General features: G+C 37.0%; 1 protein-coding gene across 1 annotated transcript in view; it reads left to right on the forward strand.

Moving 5' to 3' along the window:
* The window catches only part of LOC124596559 (Down syndrome cell adhesion molecule-like protein Dscam2), a 183605-nt gene that overhangs the window by 65674 nt on the left and 92911 nt on the right, over positions 1 to 25020 (forward strand). Inside the window, exon 4 of the mRNA XM_047135744.1 lies at positions 5261 to 5446. Coding sequence (XP_046991700.1) covers positions 5261 to 5446 — 186 coding nt within the window. The remainder of the gene's footprint in view (positions 1 to 5260; positions 5447 to 25020) is intronic.

Genomic DNA, 25020 nt, shown 5'->3' on the forward strand with positions numbered 1-25020 from the left:
TTCGTAATCAGACCAGTCTTCCGCCGTCTCGACGTAAGGAGGAAAAGGGAGTAGAGACGACAACGAGAGATGCCCCACATTTGATGCCGTGACGAAATCACGAATCGCATTTGTGAGAAGTGTTTGCTGTTCTATGAGACCTTGCAATAGTTGCTGTGAAGTAGCCTTGGAAACGCGTGGGACAATGATGAAAAAGAAAAATTCACTACCTCGTCACCAATTTTTATAACTTCAAGTTGTTCAAATATATTTCAACGACGACAGAATACATGAAAGTCACAGATCAAGTAAACAGAGTGAGACGTGTGTCACTTTAACAGTCAAATCATAACTGAGTCCGAGTCTAGTGGCCGCTCGCCGGCTGGCCGTTTAGGTGGCGTTGCTGCTGCATGGCTGGCAGACAGCACCGCATGTAGAGGACGTGCGTAACTGCGCGTCGGCACTTTGAAAAATCGGCAAGTCACAACACATCATTTGCTTGGAGTTCAGGATAAACTTCGTTCACCAACTGTTCTGTACTGTGAACAGAGTTACAGAAGTCATGATTTAATGTAATCATGCCATTGATATTTGCAACAATACCATCTTCACAAATTTTCGAAAGAGCATCCACATATTGTCTGTGTCATTGTACAGTTGTACATGCGTTTTTGGTGTTAAACTAAATTTTGTAATGTGCTGACATAAGGTTGGTGCCTTTAAACATGGATTTACTTCATCTGCTAGTGTGCCTTCAGTTATTACAGGTAGACTCTTTCTAAAGCCACCAGCCAATAAATTGACCACCCCTCCTAAGATAGGTTGGTTGCTTCTAATATCTTGCATGGTATGATATAGTGTTTCAGTGGTTTTTTTTGTGGGACATTGTACGTTCTTCCCAGACCAACAGCATAAGCTGCTGCAACATCTGTCCATATTAACTATTTTTATTGGTGTTACAAGTAGTTGTTTCTTTGTGAGCTAATTTCAGCAGCAGCATAAGTACTGAATGCACCACTCAGCCATTACTGAGTAGCTCAGCAGCTATTCAAGATTTGGACTAAGAGCAAATTTGAAAGAAAAGTCTTACCAGTTGCTTCCAGAGCATCTAAAACGAATGAATGTGCTTCATCACTCAGTTTGTTGCATAATGTTGTTGAAAACTAATGTCTGTTCTGGTCTCAGTTGTGGAAACATATTTGCTGAGCCACTTTTACAGTGAAATAGTGTCATATATCATTTGTCGTAATAAATTACAACTAACTTCCTCAGTTGTAGTTGGTCTACCTGATCCAAAGTCAGGTAAATCTTTTCCAGTTATCATTATTTGTGGTCTTCCACCTTCATGTGAGCTTAATTGTAGATAAAATCATTGTAAGGATTTAAGTCTCTGCACTAAATCTTCTGTTGTGTAAGGATTTAAGTCTCTGCACTAAATCTTCTGTTGTGCCTTTTCCTCTTTCTTTTTTTCTTTCTTTTCTTTCTTTTCCCCCATTTTGTTGTGGTTTTGGAAGCCCATGGGTTCCTATTAATATTACAAAAGCTGTGTCACTTTGCCTGTTCATCTGCATGTACAGCCTCCTCTAAGGGTAGATCCCAATATATTCATTTTCTAGTGACCTTTTTGTCTCACACACCTGTGTGAATGTTAATAATTCCTGACCATTGTGTTTTTTAAGGTCTTTGAAAAATGTTACCCTCGTACATGGTGTAGCATTATTCTCAAGCAAAACCATTCCATGTTGCTTGCATGCACCTTCCTGACTTTACCTAAAGCAACTCCAGGTTTGATACCCTGACAGTTGTGAACAGGGATTCCTTCAACTCAAAGTTTCCATTCTTCTCTTGATGTAATCTGGGTATAATATCTTGTTTTACCAATGTATAGAGGAGTTATTGTGAAATCATTTCTTGCACAAAAAGAAAAAAAAAAAAATTCAGTCAGTGCTGTTTTCGAAATGCTTGATAGGCGACCATAAAAATTATTTTGATTAAAATACACCCTTTTTCCCTTTCCTATGTAAACACACAGGTGTGTTATGGTGGACTGTCTTTCTGTGCAGTGGAAAGCCTAAAAGCAGCCACACAGCTTTGTTCCTGTTGACGTAACGGTCAGACTGGTATACGTGTACTTCACTTATGTGACTTGTGAGATCTTTGTTTCTGAAGTTGAAAATATCTTGACCACTGTCTTTGTTAATGTATTTACAAATATGTTTTATAACACACTCGTAATTATTTTGTCTTATCAGTGGCTAAACCAAGCATTTATGCACTGATGATATTATCAGTTTGATTGGGTCTCAATTGGTCTTGTAACCATAGTAAAACATGCACTTTTGCCATCCAGTGGAATACATAAAATATAACATTCCTCTATATCTTTTTCCCTTAGCTATAAATGACATTAGCATCTTTACTTTCAACCTAAAAACTCTTACAATCATATCATGTCTATCAAAAGCAGTGTCTTCTGGTAAGAGTTCATTGACTGCTTCCTGTCAGACCGGGTTACATGTAAAGGTTATGAATAAATTGGGACAACCATACATGTGCATGTAGGTGAATGCATCTTGAGTATAATCTTGCATGTGTCATGGACTGTTCACAAATGAAGAGCGTAGAGTTGCCATCTTGCCATATTAATAGGATTTACATTTGCATCACTTTCAAAAGTACCTTTAAGATGAATATATTTCTCTACTCTCAACTTAGCTCGATTTAACTATATGAAATTGCAGACGTTCATTGTACACTTTAATACATATATCAATATTAAAATGATTAGCCCATTGTTTGGATGTTGATATCATATTAAAATCATTTTCTCATATGATATGCATAAAAGTCCATGTACTGTGATGCCATTCCCCCTATTTGTGGTGAACAAAAATACAGCCATCATTTTCAAACTAACAGAACCTGTATTCATCCAACAACACTATCTGATGCCATTCCTGTCCCCAGTGATGTTGTTCCATACACCATTGCCATCTAGCATGTTTCTGCACATTTGTCAAAGGCAGACAGAGAAGTGGACAACGCATACGTAACTCACGCCGTAATAAACAATGTCCTACTGTCACTACTGATAGTGTATGATGTGTTACATTGTGCCTGAGCTGAGGAGCACATGGGTCTGTCCCCAATCCCATTTGTAGGAGGTGTTGATCTTCTTGTGGGGTTGTCTGGGTGCTGCAACTTGACCCATTCTGTCATGTTCCGTGGACTTCGATAAACCATTCTGTACACACCTGTTGCACTGCTGAAACGTCCCACACGAGCAGCAATTTCTCAGATGGATTCATCACATTCACCATTCGCCATTAATGCTTCCCCTTTCAAGCTGGCAAGGCATCCTAAGTGTCTGCTCAAATCACACTCACTTTCTGTTTATAGTGCAAACTAAAGCCCCAGGCTCACTTTTCTGGTAGGTGGTGTTGCTCCCCCCAATATCAATATTGACCTTGAACTGCAGGCCAATGTGTTTCAAATGCTAATTATTTCAGCTGAACATACTGAGGTCCATGTTCTGTGGATATGAAAGCCCTATCTCTAGTTGTTCAAGGTACTCTGTTTTTTCTGAATTTGAGTGTGTTAACATCATAGTTCGCCAACAATCGAGCAAGATTGTCTGCTTCCCACTAATGTACACCATATTTAAAAATGTCAGTAACATTCAAAAACATAACACAACTTTCTAAAGTAGCCTATGATCTTCCTTGGGGCTGAAGCTATTTCCATAGCAAATGTTATAGGAATCAGTTCAGTGGTAGAGACATGAAAACATAACAGTTACATTCACATTTGATAATATTGGTATTAGTATCAGAGTATGAATTAAACACATTGAGAATTGTGTAAGCATTGTATTTTAGCTGTTATCCAAGGCAGCACTTGTATATCACTAAAATTAAATGAAACACGGATGTTCGGCCACTTGATACAAGTTCTTTTTACTTGACAGAACAGTGCTGACTTGTGTGTTGATAATGATAAAATGATGATGAGGGCAACACAAACACACACACACACACACCCACACACACACACACACACACACACACACACACACACACACAGTGACAACTGGAATAAAATCTGATCCCATTGGGAATCAAACCCGAGATCCCGTAATCCAGAGTTGCAGTGCTAACCACATGACTGTGAGCTGTTAACATGAATCGTATGCATCTCAGAAGCTATAAGAGTTGTGTGACGTTCAGCAGCTATAATCAACAGCGTTGTTACTGATATTAGTATGGATTAAACATATAGCGGATTGTACAAGCTTTGTATTCAGCATGTCGAATACTATTATGTAGAACGTATCAACGTCAAAGAGTAAATAGCTTTTTCAAAGTGTAATTATTGTTCCATATTTTGTGTTATATTCTTCAAATCAATAATTGTGTTATATGACACACTTTCTAAAGTAACCATCTTCAGCATGAAAAATTTCATGAAAACTGGTTCAGCAGTCAGTCAGGAACGCATAAGAGAGAGAGTTACTTTCACATTTATAGTTTTACAATGAATATGCCTTCTAATATGATTCTAGAAAATTTCTGTTTGCTTGTGACACTAGCTTGAGAGTGAAGGATGGTAAGTGTAACATTGGAATCGTATCAAATAATGGAATTCAGGGCATAAGGTCATGACTTGTAGTCAATAAATTGATGCTAAATCACAGTAAGACCCAGTTTTTAAAGTGCATAACACAAAATTAAACTAAAACTGACTTTTGATTACACAGATTCCGTCAGAAATCCCATCTTTGCCTGTGATAGTCTGCTTCTTATGTCCTCCTTGCTTCATCTGTCACTTGTTATTTTGCTTTCAAGATCACTGAATTCTTTCACTTTGTATACTTAGTCTTTCAAATAGAAAACACTAAAACTAGTTACCAGATAAACTCGTAGTACCATAAAATTTTATTTTGCTCCACAAGCGTCTGAAAAAAAGACTTTATATATTTTCTGTTTGTGTCTTCTACCTCTTTCCTTTCCATTTCTTGTGTTTAATGGTGTCATGGTTTGCTGTTAATTTAACTTATTGAACTAATATGACTCTGCTTGATGCAACATGGAGCAACATATGAAAGACCGTGTCTCAAAGAGTCACATGATTAACAAAAATAGATTTCTTTCTGTCTAAAAGCCAGTAAATTATTACAGTTTAATATTCCACAATCAGAAGTAATTCTGAAATAAAATTGTTAACTACTCACCTTGAAGAGTGTAATGCAGATCATTTTAACTAAACAATTTTGTTGTTTCAGGTTATTACTTGTATTTCAAGCGAGAATTCGGTGAATGGGAGAAAGTGAGGATTCTGTCTAACTGCTCAAGTTACACTCTTAACAATCTGCAGTGTGGCACCAAGTACCACTTTTACATGCAGGCCTTCAATCAATTGGGTCAGAGCACACCTACATTAACAGTCACAACTCGCACACAAGGCTCAGGTGAGAATCCACCAGGAAATTATTATTAAAATTCTATAAGTTTGAAAATAGTGAATCAAAAGAAATATGAATTAGGGTTAAATGCTGCTCACCATGTAGCGGAAACACTGAGCAGAGGACTGGCACATTTAATGTAGACTGCTGGATAAAGTGTTGGACAGTGTCCTCCATCAGATACAGAAACACATAAACAGCCATACGCCCACACACCTCTCTCTCTCTATCTACCTCTCTCTCTCTCTCTCTCTCTCTCTCTCTCTCTCTCTCTCTCTCTCTCACACACACACACACACACACACACACACAGCTGTGACCACATTATATCTGGGTGCTGAGGCCTGACTGAAGTGAGAAGCGATCTTGGCTGGGATGATTGACGGAGATGCAGAAGGGGTATGGGGCTGAAAGGGAGATGGGTAACAGGCTAAGATTGTGAGAAGATGCTGGAGTCTTGTCTGTGAGGTTGTGCGAGAATGTGCCAGTGACGTGATGATGTGCTGCAGATTTCAGGGAGAGTTCAACACCCATGCAGTTCTGAAAACCTAGTGTTACTAGGAAGAATATAGATGGCCCAGGCTGTAAAGTGGTCATTGAAGTCAAACACTGCTTAGTTGCACTTGATGCGTAACTGGGTTACCCAACTGCTCAGCATACAGTGCAGTGCTTGACTTCAGTGATTGCTTTGGAGCCTGTGTCGTCTGGATTCTCACCAGCAACAACCGCACAGTTGTGCAGGAGCCCGCCAGATGTGGCCTCCTATGTGAGTGTAGGATAGTCGAAGTTGAGCGGTTGTACAGGAGGGGGGGGGGGGGGGGGGGGGAATTCCAAGTGCTGTGTTGGTGCACTAATGAAACAGCATTCAATTAGCAGACATTTATTTTCAAAGTTTTACAATCACTTTGTCTTCTTCCCAGTGCTGTGTTGAGCCCACATTGCATGAAAGTGCAGGGTAGCATGACAGTGCTCAGTGAGGAATCTGCCTGTGCAGGCACTGGCACCACTTGCGGGCAGTTCCCCTGTTGCAGGAGGGTACATTGGCCAGCATGTCGCTACAGCTTGGCATGGCTGTGGACTCGTGTCAGAGCCACAGCATTCTCGCCGCATGAAGCTGTGCTTAGGCTTGACCCCAGAAATTTGCGTGCCCCTGTTGTCATTTATCGAGATGAAGTGTCAGTGGTGGATTGGACAGTGATGTGAAAGACACCCCAAGAGGGGCTCATAGCATACAATCCTTGAGGTGGTACTTGTGTTCCCCAGGAATGCTGGCACAAGTAGCCTGCAGCAAAGTTGAATGTGTGTGTGTTGGGGCTTATGGGTGCTCATAATTGAGGTCATCAGCGCCCTGACACACATTAAAAGGAACGAATGTGGACAGGCCTAATAAAACTAAAGCACACACTCAAAGAAAGCAGGAAAAGAAGGACAATGCTACATAACAATGTAAAACCTAAGGAAAGGGGAAGCATAGCAACAAGAATGTCACAGGAAATTTTGATTGGCTGGCCACTTACATAAAATATGGGCGAGCTTGTCACACAGTGAGCAAATTAAAATCCTCTCCCTAAAATCTGTTTAAAAACATTTGACATGGCACAGAACTTTAAAACTTTAGCCACATTAGTCCGAGTGTTGCCTAAAAGAGATGGCAGGTCCGCTGGCAAGTCAGCCGCGGCCCGCTGGTCAGAAAATAAAACGCAATCCAATAAAACGTTGCGCACAGTGACCTGGAAGCCGTAAGCACCACATTGGAGGGTCCTCTCGCCGGAGCAGGAAGCTATGCGTCATAGGGCTGTGGCATATTCGAAGCCGAGTGAGGAGAACCTCATCCCGTCGATGGGGCTGAAAGGAAGTACACCACACACGCGTTGTGGGCTTGAGTATAGGGAGCTTATTGTCAGTCACTTCCAGCCACTCACCCTCCCACCGACGCATGATCCGTGAGCTCAACAGCGAGGTGAGTGCGTGCAAGGGGATAGCACACTGAGATACTTGTGGATCGAGACACGCCTCCTTGGCTGCGAGATCTGCCCTTTCATTCCCAGCAATGCCGATATGCCCCGGAACCCAGCAGAAAGCTACAACCTTCCCCAGTCGCTGTAGTCGGAGGAGAGCATCCTGGATGGTCTGGACCATTTTGTCTGCCGGATACAAATGTTGCAATGAGTGAAGGGCACTGAGTGAATCGGAACAGACAAGAAATTTAGGAGAGGAAGAATGTCTCATCTGCTCCAGTGCCCGCAAGATCGCAGACAATTCTGCATCAGAGACAGTTGAACGGCTCGTAAGCGGGCAGTTCATCCATGGAGAATCAGCCCAGCACTTGTTTTTGCTTAACTTGAACCCAGTCTTCTAATTTACTATTAAAAAGGGTTAGATGTTCTTCAGACTTAGTTACAATGAATTCTACATAACCAGGAGACATGATGTTAATTCTTGGTTATCTGGCCAACATGGGTTTCAACATCTTCCTGAGCTCTTAAATCCTTAACTTTGTTTGTCACTTCCTGTGACTCCTCATGAAAATTTTCCTGAGCTTGTTAGAACTGAAGTATCTCATTGGAGATCTTGGACTGCTTAATTGGAATTTCAGAAACCTTTGTAGACATACTCTCTTCTTTTGTAAACATTTCATTTTGTTCAGCTGAGAAATTTGCTGCAATTGTAGATATAAAGTCTACTATTGTAGACAATTGGGATTTTTGAACAGGCATTTGCTACAGTTGTACACACTCTACTTTTATAGAAAATTCCTTCTGTTGATCTGTTACAAGTTTTAACTAATTCAAAATATCTGCAAGCAGATCCATGTCTACTTGTGTATATGCTGTTGCCTCTTCTCCTTCTGAATGTTCAGTTATGGGTGGAACATAATTGCTTTTCATACTGCATATTAAACATTGCTCCAATTCTAAACCATAACACATCAAAAATTAAGTTTAGAACTGTTAATCCCACCAAGTAATGACACTCAAGTACAGATTCACTCTTAATCTAACACTTGACACATTAAAAATTCCTAAAATGAATTAACATAAGACGTAGAATACCACTACACTAAATATTGTTTGAACTACGTTCAACTTTCTACAGCTAAAATTAGACGTCTGCTTGACTGAACTGGCACAGGGGTGTAGTAGGTGAAAACACACACACACACACACACACACACACACACACACACAATTAGGTCTTGCTAAGTCCTGTCCAAAGAAGTCAACACTTCTTATATACAAATTGCTATGTTTAATTTGTTCTTTATAATTTAATTGAAGTTATTTGTTTAATGTTATCTGGAATTTTCTGGCAACATCAAAGATAATGTTCTAAGTATTCAGGTAATGTCTGTGTAATTATCAGTGCACTTATTAAATGGCACTTCCTTCCAGTAATTTCCCTCTGAAACTCAGCGAAATTGTTCTTTTGCTGTGCAACAGAACGTTCGGAAGTTGTCTATGCAATGACACAACACAAGATTGGAGTTCGGTAGAATTACCAGTCCAAGTAAAACCTTTTCGAATTAAATAATTATGTAATTTTCCATACTCTTCTTATGCAGCAGTAATTAGCATTTGTATTTAACTTATTTTGACTTTTTCCATTCACAAACTTTTAGAATTCCCAAAATACATGAAATGGCTGACTTTTTTAAAAATCAATTCCCCATCAGCGTCATACAGAATTCAATACACATCCATCTAGTCAGATAATTAACAGCATGATGAATTACTTTATTTCATTTGTAGCTTATTTGCAAAGTCCAGAGAGAAACACTGCACATCATGAGTGAATAGCTTCTCTCTTGTAGTCACAAATCAGAGGTTGTCCATTATGTAACACATTTTGGTTAAAGTTTACATGACTTGAGAATCACTGTGTATTTGCTGTACAGTTTACAACATTCCCACATTGTCTCCAGAATTTCGTTTATTGTGGTATAAACATTCGCACCTCACCAATTGAAGAAATATTTAGATGTGTGTTTCATGTACAGGATGACTAAGAATCAGTTTCCCTCTAGCTGTGTAGAATATTGTACAGAAAGTTATGTAGACTCAATCTGTATGATTTTCTTGTTGTTGTATTATTAGCGACTTATATCTCTATTCACTGAATTATTAACACACTGTATGGAAAATAAACAGATAGCTTCAGTCATCACTGACTGCGTTATTATGGAATAAACTTCCAAATTGTTCATAGGAAACAGGTTGAACATTAATTGTACAAAGATCTATTTATTTTATTTATCCATCTTTGAGCATTGTACCTTCTGTTGATGTTCACATTGGTTGTGCATAGTAAAAGAAGCCTTCATTATATGTATACACAAATGTAGAAGGCTTATCTGCTTGATAAGTTATCTATGTGGACAACATATTAATTTAAGATCTATGTGCAACATATGCAATAACCATGAAACATATTTGCATGGCTCAGTTCACTGGTAGACAACACACACATTAAGAGTAAAGTTATGGTTTGTAGCACAGCACTAGAAAATTAACAGAAAGAAAATGAATTGATAATATTAAGAAATGGGGTTACAGCAGCTCTAATAGAAAACATCACTTGTATCATGTGTTTTAAATTATGCTATAATGTGGAATGACTTTTGCATAACTAGGGACAGGAAAATACTTGACAAATAAGATGAATTTGGTGGTTTTTAAGGAAACAATGTGAATTCAGCAGTTTTTAAGGAAGTAATGTGAATTTGGCAGTTTTTAAGGAAGTAATGTAAAATTGCCATTTTTCAACAAAATTTCTCTGTGTCCTCATAAGAAGTTTTGTAAATATAATGATGTCAGTGACATTTAATGTTGAAATGTTCTGTGTTCAGCTGTCGCACTACTTTTTGCAATTCTTGTGGTACTCATGGCCTTTAGACTATCGACTTTCACGAGCATGTACAAACAACCATTGGGTGAATTTTGATTATTTATTTCTATTGTAATGTATGTGCTGCAGTATGCTGTTTCAAAGCGCTGGTGCAATTAAAACCTATCACTAACACATCACCCTGCCCATTAAATGCAGTTAATAATGAAGTAATGATATATGGCTTGAAGAAATTTGATCATTGAGACTTGCGACAGTAGCCAAATGAGTAAGCCATAACGTAACGAATAGTTTCATGGATTACTATATGAATGGATGTAGGTTTGTGTCCCACTGCATGCTAATATATATTTTTCTCCATCGTAGTGTTGCCAACACAGTCTGGCTCTTTTGTTATGAATGTAATGCAAGTATTCGGAAGGAGGCGAGTGTGAAAACTGCCAACTCCATCATCAATCATTGAACTTATGACTCTACCACTTTTTACAGTAAAAGTAAAGAAAAAAATCGGAAAGCATAACACAAGTATGTTCTGCAATAAATGATGTTAACATTTCCGTCTCATTAGAGATTGAAGAATGAAATAAATATTTGTAGGTTTATTTCCGAATATGTGATGAGAGTTCCGAATGATTGATGATTGGTGAGGCAAGTATCTTACAGAACAGCTTTAATGTCTGCAATGGAAACAAGCAGTTATAAAATTCATCTTCTTGGTTTTCCAGCAAGCTGGATTAATAACAGGACAGCAACCAGTTTGGTGTAGAAAACAGCCAAAGTTGCAAAATTCAGTTACTTTTCTTTAATTGAAGACCATTCTCACGATTCAGAACCCATTCTCAAATCATCCAAACAAGGAAAAAGGTGTACTTCATAATAGCACACAAACCATGTTAATATAGTGCATGCTTGTGTTTTTAGCCTTGTGTAGGTACATGATGAAAGACGCCCATGATATTGTAAAGTTAAAATTTATTAGAAACAAAAAATAAAACACAGAACAACCATAAGTGTGAATGCGCAGTAAGGCCTACTCAAATGAAAATAACAGCATTCTTTTTTTATACATGATTTTGTTTCTCACTCTCTTGTATGTTGAAGTTTGTTAAGAAGTGGCACTCAGAAGATTATGGGCTATGAGAGTTTTGTATCGTACATGTTTTGAAATAAGAAAAAAATTTTATACCAGAATTAAGTATTTTTATTCAAGGGAAGTGAAACCAAGTAAGGTCAGAGGTGAGTGTCGCAGGTGTGACAAATGATAGCAATGCTCCACAGCAGAATAACCATGATGACACAATGTTTGCAACTGAGGAGACAATATCACGCATCTCCCAGAGCGACATACTGCTCATGCATAAAACATTGGAGAGCGATTCGAATATGAATTTTCACAACACTTTACAAACACCACTTGGTCACAACTCAAACATTAATTCAGAAAGTACAGCTGATAGCAACCACATTAGTACAACTGGTGCACTGCTATGGCAGTTATTATCTAACATAAGCACGAAATTAGATAGTATCAATAGAAATTTCAGTCATATGAAATAAGATATGAACATGGTAAAACAGCAACAAAACGCTGTTACGCGAGATCTAAATACAATGAAACAAGAAAAAAAGCAAGTATTTAAGGATTTGCCAGACACGGTCTCACAGAAGTTTGATGACTTAGCCAGAAATTTTCTCACTGAAATTGCAGAAAATTAAATGATATGAAAAACAAGTAAAGCATGAAGTATTTTCTGAAATTAATGATAATATTACAGAGTTAAGACAGAAGGTAGATTATTTTAACAACCATCATGATCTAGTAGAGCAACAGATAAAGAAAATCACAGACACAAACATAAATATTGAAGCTGTAGTGTTGGCAGAAGAGCCAACACTGTGTTTCTAGAGGAGGCCAAAATGCACACGTTTAATTACACGCTGACTGGCGTGAGGTCTGGAACAGGAAAATATCTTGAGAATTGTAAATAAAGTACATAGATGATGTAATACTTAACTTTAATCCACAATTGTAGAACATCTCTCGTTTCGGTACATGCTTCATAATATTAATTATCAATTGAATACGGCGCCTTGCTAAGTCGTAGCAAATGTAGCTGAAGGCTATGCTACTATCGTCTCGGCAAATGAGAGCATAGTTGTCAGTGAACCTTTGCTATGAACGTCGGCTGTACAACTGGGGCGAGTGCCAGTATGTCTCTCTAGACCTGCCGTGTGGTGGCGCTCGGTCTGCTATCACTGACAGTGGCGACACACGGGTCTCATGTATACTAATGGACCGCGGCCGATTTAAAGGCTACCACCTAGCAAGTGTGGTGTCTGGCGGTGACACCACAGAAGCCACACAAAACCAGCTGTGTTCGACAGTAAAAAAAGGTAACCACTGTAGTTAATAAACTGAATAAAAACTATGAAAGTGTATCTCAAGCTGGAGAAGAGCTTACTTTAAGAGTAGTGACATTAGAAGTTGACTCAGAATGGCTAAGAAGGAGAGAGAGAAGATCAGTGAAAATCTGAGTGATATCATTAGTCGAGTTGAAACAGGTACCAATGTCAGTTGTAGAGTGCAAAATGTAAAAATACCCACAACACCTGACCAATTACCAACCGGAGTTACAGTTCATGTAAACGACTTGCTAAAAACCACATCCACTTTGTTAGAACATATCAGGCTCATTGAACAGGTGCTTCAACGATTTGCAGATTACGGAGTTCCAACCAATTTAACAAAAGTCTAGTTTTGATAGGGAGCAAGTCAAATTTTTAGGACATGTTGTGCAAACAAGGTATATTACCTGACCCAAAAGAAATTGATACTATACGCAATTGTCCAGCTCGAAGGAATAAAAACCAACTAAAAGCTTTTTTGGGACTAGCATTTTTTTTTCCCCTCTCCTCCATAAATTCGTACCACAACAACTGATTAACAGTGATGCATTGCTCAACTTGTTACGAAAAAAATAGGCCTTGGTTATGGGTTGATAAGTGTCAAGACAACTTCAGTAACATTAAGCAGGCATTAATCAATCAATGCAAATTTTCGTAGCCACTCTGATACGTTCAAGGATTTTGGTCTTTGCACAGATGACTCATCTCAGGTGCTAGGTACATGCTTGTCCCAGATGCGAGAAGGAGGAGGTAAGGAAGTACCCTAGGTCATCAATTTTGCTAGTTGCACATTATCAAAAGCGGAAAAATCGTACTCTGTGTGAGAATTGGAAAGTTTAGCTGTAATATGGGCATTTATAAAGTTTGAATATTTTTTTGTGGAGCAAGAATACCAAAGTTTACTGTGACCATCAGTCACTTTCATTTCTTTTAACATGTAAACTATTGCACCATAGATTAGTTAGATGGTGTCTATAATTAAAAGATAGTTTATATTAAAGGAAGTCAGAATGTTATTGCAGATGCATTGTCTAGGTTACCACAAGGTTTAGAGGAATTTGGTGAATTAACAGAGCAGGATGCAGAACTCAGAACATTATTAATGCAAGGTACAACACAACTGTCTGGTTACCCTAAGTCTTATAAGCAAATGAAAATTATACAACAGTAAGATCACAGATGGAGGAAAGTCATGCAAAAATCTTAAGCAGGATGAAGGTGGAAAGGTAAGTAAATGGTATAAGGAGTACAAGGGTGTTTTGTTTCATAGGAAACATGAAAAATCTGATCAATGGTGTGCGTGTATTCCCAAAGATTATATCGACGAATTTATGAGGCACACACATGGAGCGTGGGGTCATTTGGAGTAGGCAGATGTACTGAAAAAATTGCAGCATTTTGTTATTTTCCAAATTTGAGAAGGTGAGTCCTACAGGTGTTAAGAAAATATGTTGAAAATCAAAACAGTCCAATGTGTCCAAATATACTGAGCTACACCCAATACTCACAAAAAACCCTCTAGATGTACTACTCCTGGACATAGCTGGTCCATAGCCAAGAAGTAAAGGAGGAGTAAGATACACAGTAGCACTATATGACATTTTCTCAAAACATATCAAAATGTATGACATTAAAAAGGCAACAGCCAGAAATATCTGAGAAAGAATTGAGGGAAACTATTTGAGAAGAGTAGGTAAACCCAAGGTACTACTAACAGATAATGCTTTATATTTCACTGGGCAAAAGTGGAAACAATTTATGACCTCACAGGACATAAAGCACGTATTAGTAAACTTTTTTTACCCAGAAGCAAGCCCAGTAGAACGAGTCTTTAAAGAATTTAACCAGTTTAATAGGATATACACCCCTCACAAACACACCCGATGGGTAGCATATGTAATTCCTTTCGCGCAAATTGTCAATATCCTTCCACATTCTTCAACAGGTTTCACACCTAACTAATTGATGCTCCAGACAAAACAAACGAATGAGTGGGAGTCACCCATACCAAAGGTACCTCTACAGAAATGACACTACAAGACAAAATCAAACAAGCTATGGTTACACTAGAAAACAGGGTCAGATATAGAAAGAAAATTTATAATAAGAAACTGAAATGTGTTACACAATTTTTTGAAGGGCAATGAGTCTTCTTAACAGACACACCCTAAATCAAAAATAACTGGCAAAATGAATAAGAAGTGGCAATTACTCTATTCAGGACCATATGTAATTTCCAAAAATACCATACCCTGGCACGTACAGATTAGTCGACGAGTTAACAGGGAGATAGAAGGGTGTCCACCCTCACAAAGATATAAAAGCTTTTATAGAATAATGAAGCTAGGTAGCAATTTTTCTTTCGACCAAGAGTGCAATTTTCCTCCTGGAGTGTATTTTAAGATAAAGTAATGTGTATAGCCATAAGTAATTCTTTTGATTTGTACACATAGGCATAAAATTAACAGCAATGAGAGGAGGCATTGACCTGTGCACATGCACGACAGACTGGCAGAAAGCGCAACCAAATAGGAATGCAATATGTACAAGTACTTAACTTAAATACAAAGTAAACAGAAATACTACGCAAATACATTTACTGCCTAAGAATTAAGGAACCTATTGATATATGTACACAGAGATTTAATTAAATACTAAGCTACATACAAAATATTTACAAGCAAAAGGAAGCTTTACAAAAAACTATATGAGACATGTAAGCTAAGGACAAACGACAAAATCCCATAAGGAATTTCAAATAATTTTCGTTGCAGAGTAAATGATCATAATGGGTAACAGTAAAGGAATGTCTATGAATGTAAATGAAGTATGGAAATATCTGCCGACAGATGCAATGACCAAGCGTATCAGTGGCCACCTAGCTACATAATCCAATTAATTTTAAGTTAGTTTTTAAGTTTTTTTTCTCTCAGCGACCAGTGCATAGTCATGGCACAGAAGAAGAGAATTATGTTGAGAGTAGCAGATACCAAATGAAGAAATGGGCAGCACCTCGAGTAAACAATTTAGTTATAAGGATATTTACACAAATGTCATAAAGCAAATGAAAAATGAAATATGCATCGTCCTAGTGTATCTCTGTGACAATCATCAGTACTTATTCACTTCAGAGTACATATAAACATCTCAGCATGAGATTTTATAAAAGCCAGTTAATTTTTATCGTGCCACGTGAAAGCTTGAATAATGACATTTCCAGGTATTTGAGGAAGATAAGTCTATGATGGAACTATTTCACACTGAGCTAGACATGAATTGAAGTAAATAGCACTAGCACATGAAGAAACAACATGATAATACATAAATGATTAGTCAGTACACATTATTTCCATGAGACAAAAGTTCCTTGGCAACTAGTCCATGACTGTACAAGTAACATTTCCTCATAAATCCTTGAACCAGTAGATGAGTATTTCCGTTCTTCCCTCCCAAACAGAAGGAGGTGGCACTAAGTGTAGTTAGGCCAGAAATGCCTAATGTTTTAGTCCTATTTCCAACGTTTTTCTCTCTCCTGTACCTAAGGAAGAAATGACCTCCCATAAGTGATAAAAGCCTATTTATAAAACGAAGCATAAACGTATCATATGCTTGTATTGTATCATGATAATCTTTGTGTAATTAATTTGTATATGTGAAGTGAATGAAGATAAGTTGAAGGTAACAAACAAACTGTACTAACAGTGAATGAAAATTTTATGACATTTTAAAAGTTAAGAAATTTATGTTCGTAGGATAAATGATGGATGGAATGTCAGCCATAGGTATAAGCTGTCATGTTATGTATATGGCCGTAATTCAATACTTGTATGAATTTTCATTGGAAACCTAACTCCATTTGAGGAGATGAACCGTAATGGCAAACAATGTATACTTCTTTTTTTTGGATGGCTATATGTGTCTTTCAACAGGTAATGGTCAGGTGGGGTGACATGAACATGCATGTGCAACGAAATAGTTTCTGAGTATCATGACTCACAACACTTGACACATTAATAAGTGAACTATAGTTGTTCGAGCCAATACTTAACTCATCGACGGATGCTATTAGTCAGGGTTCTCTCTGTTGAAAGTGCAAGAACGATGAGTAATAATGACGCCCGGACCATAAAAATGGAGATCTTCTGCCACAATGTCGGATTTGAACAATAAGCACACACCCACTGCACCAAAAATGAAGACAAATGCCACGGCAATTTTTCAATATGTGACACTCAGGTGAGAGTGTGACACTCAATGTGAAATCAACACTAAGAAAATAAGTGCCTGCACAAGTGATGGTAGCAGCTGACAGGTTGATCATTGGCAACTAGTTCTTTGCTGCCAAATCTGCCGGTGCGCAAACGCAAAACATGGCAGCGAGAATGAAGCAAATTGAACATTATTGTTAGCATCCTAAATTCAAATATGCAGTGGACTGTTATATTATGTATATAATCTTTTAATTTCTTATAGAACTTTGTCATACTTAGGATAAGCTGACATACCCATTCCATTAAATAGAAGACAAGCCGACAAATAAAGGGCATTGACCCCTATCAGCAAATGTAAACATGTACAAGAAAAAAACACTGTACATCTCCATACCATGTCAACGTACAGTGTGGAGGCAGTTGCGTATGTACTTGATGAGAGACCCCCAGGATATTGTAAAGTTAAAATTTATTAAAAACAAAAATTGAAACACTGATCAACCATAAGTGTTGGCAAAGACGTTAATTATGAATGCACAGTAAGGTGGAGACAAATGAAAAGACCAGCATTCATTTTTTTTGTACATGATTTTGTTTCTCACTATTTTGTATGTAGAGGTTACGTTAAGAAGTGCTGTTCAGATTATTACGGGCTACGAGTATTTTTTATCATACATGTTTTGAAATAAGAAAAAAAATCTGGTACCAGTATTAAGTATTTTTTATTCAAATGAAGTGAAACCAAGTAAGGAGGATTTTCTTAATTATGACACGCACTGATGTACTTGGAGTCCACTGCCTGCATCTACAATTGGAATGTAAGAAAAGTAGTCAGATAGCCTAAAAATTTGTACAAGCACAGAAAACTTCTGAAAACACAATTCAATTGTGTTATATGTATATATATTTTATACAACACAGCCATTAGTCAAGTTTACAGAGACTATTCATTGGCAGGACAACTGTTTTGCGTATGTTCACTGCCAATCACTGTGAATAAACAATATTGTGTACAATACCAATAGCACTGTGGTATTCAAGGATGAGTGCATATTTTTCTATGTGAAATGATTAACTTGTGAAAATTTTAATTAATATCGATATGATTGTTTTCAAATTTCTTTGAAACTGCAGTCGACAATCAGGAATTTGCAGCTGCAGCATTAAAATCTGTTTGGTTCCCATATTCCAATGATGACAGCAAGAGGTTGTTTTCAATCTATAACAAAGTATTGACAGATAGGAATGCACAATGTGTCTGAAGACAACATTGAAATAATGACAATGCTGTCATTTGAAAAACTGTCTACAGAGTGTGTACGTCCCTTAGTGCTACTGCAGCCCTATCTTTGTTAGCTTGTTGCCTTATTCTTCTTAAAAAAGTTTGCGTTATCTCACTTCCTCAAATGTTTAGTAGTCTTTACTTCTCTGAAGTATGCTTCTTTTATTTAAGGATGGGTTTCTGTTTTATCTGTTTCTACCGCAGATCTTGGTAAAAACAGCAGAAAATGCAGTACATCAGTACTAGCAGTTGTATTTATGTGTAAAAAATAACAATAATAATAGTAAGAGACTAGTAAAAAATAATAATAGTAGACTAAATTAAAAGAAAGTATTTTTATTTTAAAAGACTGTGCTACTGATGGGAAATAGAATTTAAAACTTAAAACTTGTACTGAAACGTAATATAAACTTTGTTTCCAAGCAACATGTGAGTGAACATTTAAAAAAATAAAAAAAATAAAACATTTCTTACTTTTAACCCAAGTTTTTGTAAATGTTATAAATATTTTGTTACTTAGGAATACTTAAAAAATAACCTTCAAGCTTTCTTGGGGATATTCATACAGAAAAATCTCTTGGGGATGCAGCCAAGACATTTTATTTACTAACAATAGCACTGCAAAGGCAAAGATTTTTCTTCCCATTAAAAGATTTTTTTCTAAGTTTCATTATTGCTATTCCGTAAGAAATTTCAACCATTTAACATAAATATTTACGTTGGTGAGAAAAATTGTCAATTGTCAAAAATAGATTGTGGACCTCCAAAAGGGGGAGTTCTGTATAGTTTTTTAATCTGCTGGATACATCATTGATAAATAATTTTTTTTGCTGTATTTAAAATATGTGCATCACTCTCCGCCATTCTGGCCAAGTGCAACAACAGTATACAAATATTAAAAGTTGAAATAATAGTCTCTGTTGCAGATATTTTATTGATGACACATTTCACACTTCTAGCGCATCTTCAGCTCATTCTTGAGCCACAGAGACCAGCTTCTGTGGTCCCCACAGCTCAAGAACAACATGAAGAAATGCAAAACATATTACCAATAACATATCTGCAACATACTGTTATTTTCATTTTTACCTTTGGTATTTGTTTCTAAATAATTATTTGTGTCAAAATTTTTTGTTAAAATAATTTTTCTCTAGGTTTGTCTTGTGTTTGATCAACCCTGTCTTAGGAATAGTTCCATTTTCAACACAGTATTGAAAAATGGTTAAATATGACTAAAATTGATAACTGATAATAGAAAAAACTTGCCAGAAAATATCACTGATAAATAATACCAACAATTGCAGAAATAACACCAATTTTTGCCATAAAATAACACTGATCTGTCCCTATGCAGAAGCTATCTTTATCGTATTGCTTCGGAAGGCATTCAGTGACAAAGTACGTGCTTGGATTACTAGAATGTTAAATAATTGTATCTGTATACTCTGTATCTGTATATTTCTGTCTTCCTAAGTCATGTAAATGAGATGTCAGTCAATTGCCAATTATGTTTATTATGGTTGCATATAAACTGTTGCTGTGATGACTGCTGCAGGTTTTTCTTTCTGTGTGTGTGTGTGTGTGTGTGTGTGTGTGTTTTTCCCCCTGCAAGTTTCTTGATTTCTGACTATTAGAGAGACACATTACATCTATTTTTTGCAAATACAATTACTTTTTGCTCTGAGGAATTGCATCATCATGGTAATGCATAGGTTAGGTAGCTATGAAAAAAAGCTTAATAAGAGTTAATGAATAAACAGGCATTTAAAAAAGTCCTAGAGTTAGGCTCAGTAATATACCTGTTGGCACCTCCCTTGTTTGGCATTGGGAATTGTACATTCTTCTTGATATCTGAAGGTATTTCACCTGTCTCATTATCTTGAATATGAGTGGAGCTGTTTTGTAATGATTTATTCATGTAAGGAACTTAATAATTGTTAAGAAGTGTCATCCAGTAAAGGTGCCTTGTTTTATACTGGCTTGCAACCCTAGCTTTTGTTTATGGGGGATTTAGATTGTAAAGTTACTGACATGTTTGATGTTGTCTGTTTCAGCCTCATAGATGTTAATTTTCAAGAATCTTCCTCTGATGATAATTGGATGAATTAAACAGTTAGTAATGATTCATCACAACATTGACATGTTTAATTTCTATTTCATTTATGTTTATTGCTTTAACTGTTTAAGACCTGAACTGTTTCTGGATGAAGGAAAATCTTCCTTTACCGTATGTGGTAATGTTCTTAGATGATCTTTTAATAATTTTAGATGCAAGATTTATACAAAAGTAAGTACCCCTTTTCAAAACATTCTTTGTACACTTTGCTTTGTTTTATGGTCTAAAACAACTAATTATGAAATATTCTCTATTGCAATAAATAGTAAAATGGTCATTGAATAATTACCACACAAAATAACAATAACAATATTCCATTATATAGTGGAACATAGTGAACCAACCACACCAGTGTATTCTGGTGGTCATAGCTGGTGCATAGTTGGCAGTTCTTGTGCATGATGAAAAGGTTAAAAAGTTACAAATGTGTACCCTAGGTTTCCATTGACAAAAAATACTTCTGTTACAGCTAAGGCACAGTAAAATTTAATATACACAGTTGCAGTCAAGGGTTGTGAAAGGGTTAAACACATAACAGGGTGTATCGCTCTAGGAGAAATGGGAAATCTGGGAAAAAAGGAGGGAATTTTTCATTGTTTTAGTTTTCAGTTAAAGTTATGTAATTTTGACTGGTAAGAAGTGACACCCTAACAAAGAATTTTACTTTAGCCTGCTACTGCAAAATAACACAGCAACAATAAAACATAAACAAGAGAATAACACCAAAATAAAACTACAATTGCAAAGAAAATTGACCATACAGACAACAAAACACAGTGCACACCCAAGTGTGAGATGACAGCAATATGTTTCAAAGGCTTTAGGACAAAGACTATGCAATGCTTTGTAACAAGAAACTGCTTTTGATGAGTGTGACATAACAGTTTACTTATCTTACAGGTTGTGGGAAAATATTGTGAATGGTGGTTTGAAAAGTGATATTTTCAAAGAAACTTTCCTTTTACAGAAGATGAATTACGTTATGTGTGAGAATGTGCAATGAATTTTTTAAATCGCAATGTGTTTGTCTTTAATTCAGCCACTTCATAGGCCCAGAAGACCAGTCACTTATGTCATTATTTAGAATTTTACTGGCACATTTGCATTTGATGTGTCTTAAAGGGTAGCACACGCCAAAAAAGACCAAGGTTCAAGGTTAATTTTTCGTGTTTATTTTAGTTCATTCATAGATTACAAATTATGCAATAACAATGGCAGGAAGCATAATCATCCATCAAAACAAAAGAAAAGTTCAAGTTGGGTTCTCCAGCAATTTTAGTGTAACTGCCTTTTCTATGGAAAAGCCAAAGTTCTCGACACAATATTTATTCAGCCAGGTAACACTTGAAATGTTCTGAGCACAGCAGTGAAATTTACAATCGTGCTTGTCAGAAATATTCAGCTACTGCAATTTAAGCTGTGCTCTTGGGAGCCTGCTGAACCACACCCAAACAGCAAAAATTTTTTGATGTCCAATATCATATGTGGAAGCGTAGCTTTTTTCAAGCTGTACTGTATCTATATTAATTTAAACCATTAACTCTTCCTGTTTGTGTGTTCACATTACCTAGCATTGGTGTTGCTATTGACTGACTGCATCACTTGTCCTATGCTCTGAATATCTGCCGTCATTGTCTGGTGAGATCACATTACATGAGCTACGACTGGCTGACAAAAGCGAAACATGCGGTGCAATGTCGATTTCAGTGCTTTAGAAGCTGCCTTGCTGTATTTGGTGGAATTCATATTTATACTTTCATAATACAAAAACAAGTAGTGTTCAATGTGCTGTGTACCATAGATCTTTGCAAAATGCATTGTTTTTTGTTGTGTTTTGTTTCCTAAAGTGCCAGGAAGTTCTACAGCAGTGCATAAAACCTTTGTCCTTTGAAGGATTGACCAGTTTACAGCTCTAAGCAGGAAGTTCTTTGTCACTTAACATGGGTAAAGTGTATTTTTAACTGGGACATTGGAGATAAATCCAGGACCCCTTCCTTCTTGCCCGTGTATGCACTCTGCATGAGTATCAGCTTTTTAAGTAGTCATTATGACAGGTGCTATAACACGGGTCAGCAACTCACATAGTGTGTTAGTGGTCAACAACAATTCACAAGTGGCAACACAGATAATAACATTTCACATGTTCAAGCCCAACTGACTAACAAACTGGATGACGTAGTTTTGTAGTGACTGAATGCTCGCCACATACATAGTAATAACAAATGTCTGTGCTGACTGAATGTTCACCATCAGCTTACTGTCAATTTGTGTGTAACATAAAAAGCACAGTAATTACATTGTCATTAGACAATGAAGTAATTTTGTTTTAATTATAAGCTCCATAATAAAAAAAATGGTGAAAGAGATAGGTACTATTTTATGAGAGAGAAGTTTTAATGTGCTCTTGGAATTCCAGAGACCGCCAAGAATTTTCTGGATACTTAAATTTTCTAATTTGAATGTTTCACAAACTAACATGTTATCCTAGGAAAGTTATACATTTTTGTAATCATAAAAATCAGAGCTACAAAACTGTAGCAGTGGAATTTTGACAAGATTACATTTTAAGATTTGAACATTTAAATATACAATAATTTTGAATACTAGCACTCCTTAATTACAGTTTCTGGAAAGAGTAAAATGTTTGTTTTTAAGTAGAGAATGAGGGATTTTAGTTAACATATGTCACTCTTAAAACAGTTAGTTCTTAGCAAGGTCAATTTTTGAAGAGCACACAATTTTAGTGGAGCATAAATTTAGAATATTTCATCAGAGAAAATTTTTCTTCAAAAACTAATTCTGTTGTTGTCATCAGTGGTTAGAAAAAGTGCCTCCTGGCTTGTCTCAGGTTATTCGGCCGACATTTGTCTAATGATTTTTCTGACGTTTCACCAGAACAAGTTGCTGGCATTGTCCAAGTGTCACCCTCCATTGCTGGTGGTGGACTGAAGCTAGCTCACAACAGCAGCCTGTATGTACCTGGTGCACCAATGTCTGAGGGCTTCTCCATGGTCATTTCCGGTGTGGTTTTCTTGCTACCTGCAGCAGTTGTTCGCTGCAGCTTGGGAAGCCAGGATCTGTTTACCTTGAAGCTTTTTTCTTTCTTGTTGAAGCCATTCTTGTGTTTGTGTATTTCTATAGCTTCTGTGAACAAGTGGGTGTGATAGTTCTTCGGTACAGCCAGAACTTCCATGTCATCAAATTTTACTACATGGTCAGTCTCGCAGTGTGCTTGCTCTGCTGCAGCTGATTTCTCCAACTACCCATGCAAGAAAAGACTGTGGAGAAGCCCTTGGACATTGACACACCAGGATCATGTAATCTGCGGCTGTAAGCTTGGCTCCAGTCCACCACCAGCAATGGAGGGTGAAACTGTGACAATGCCAGCCACTCGTGCAGGCAAAATGTCAGAAAAAGAACTCGAGATAGAAGCCAATAGGCAGTTTTCAACAAGTGGCCACGAAAGCTTTAACAATTTTGTAGTGGTTAGAAAACTAGACATTGAATAATAAAGTTTAGTGAAATACCACACAAATAAGAATTTAATGATTTCGTATGCTCATAGTATGTGCATTACATGTATAATAGTTAACAGAAAAGAAAGAAATGTTATTTGAGGAGTGTAATGGTAGCAGGTGGAGATACTGGACCTCACTGCATTTGAAGACATGCCCCTTGTGCAAACAGCTGTCCTTTTTCATATAAACCACCACACATTTCAGCACCTTTGTGCCAAACTTTCTTATTTTCTAGAATGTTAGGTTCTTTACATTATTGTATAGCTTGTCATAGTTATTTCCATGGTATCTGCCCTCATCTGCATGATCATCTATTGTAGAAATAAACACAGAAATGTAATATACTCACAAATTACAACTTTAATTTCAAGGAACACAATGTTTATCTTGTACCCTCATCCTCAGTACAGGTTGCCAATTGTCTGAGTGACATGCTCTTCCTTTGCAACCTTCGCCAACCCATGCATCTCTCCTTCCTGAGGAATGAAGTAATAGTTTTGAAAGCTAGTTTGGTGCCATCAGTTTTACTTTTTATAAGTGTCTGTTGTCAGCACTAAATATTCCTTCATAACCACTGTTCCGTGTTACGTGGAACAGGAGGTTAAGAACCATATACAAAAGTCATGCAGTGCTCATAAACCATTTCACTGTCACAGATATGTTTGCCTCATGCAGTACCCTTTGATGTGTCATTATCATGTAAGCCTGTGTATGGACACTCTGCTGGGGACGGCTTTCTGCCTGCTGAATTACATGCACAGGTCTCCTGGCACCATTCTGAATATCTCAATTGATCTTGCGAGTTGCACGCTGTACAATCCTTGCATCCAGTCTCTCCAGTTTGTCTCTGCTCTTGGTGCATGTTTGAATAGTAATTCATTCACAAACAGAGTACAAGGGAAATGAAGTGCTCACTGGAGGACACTTTTGATTCACCTGGACATGTTTTGAATAAATAAATAAAATAAATTGTCCTCAGGGAAACTACAAGGCAATAAATCAATGTTTTCAAGTACAGAATCTTTCCCTTACATCAAAATAATATTATCACATCTTAATGGAGATGAATCTGTGTAATTTTTTATGAACAGATGTTTTCTGTGCAGTCTGTTTGCGTTATACATGGAACATATATTGTTGCAGATGAAAAAACAAATCTGTCTTATGCCAGCATCCTAATTCATCTGGAGAGATGCTTCAGA

The sequence above is a fragment of the Schistocerca americana genome, chromosome 2, assembly GCF_021461395.2.
Source record: "Schistocerca americana isolate TAMUIC-IGC-003095 chromosome 2, iqSchAmer2.1, whole genome shotgun sequence".
Lineage (NCBI taxonomy): Eukaryota > Metazoa > Arthropoda > Insecta > Orthoptera > Acrididae > Schistocerca > Schistocerca americana.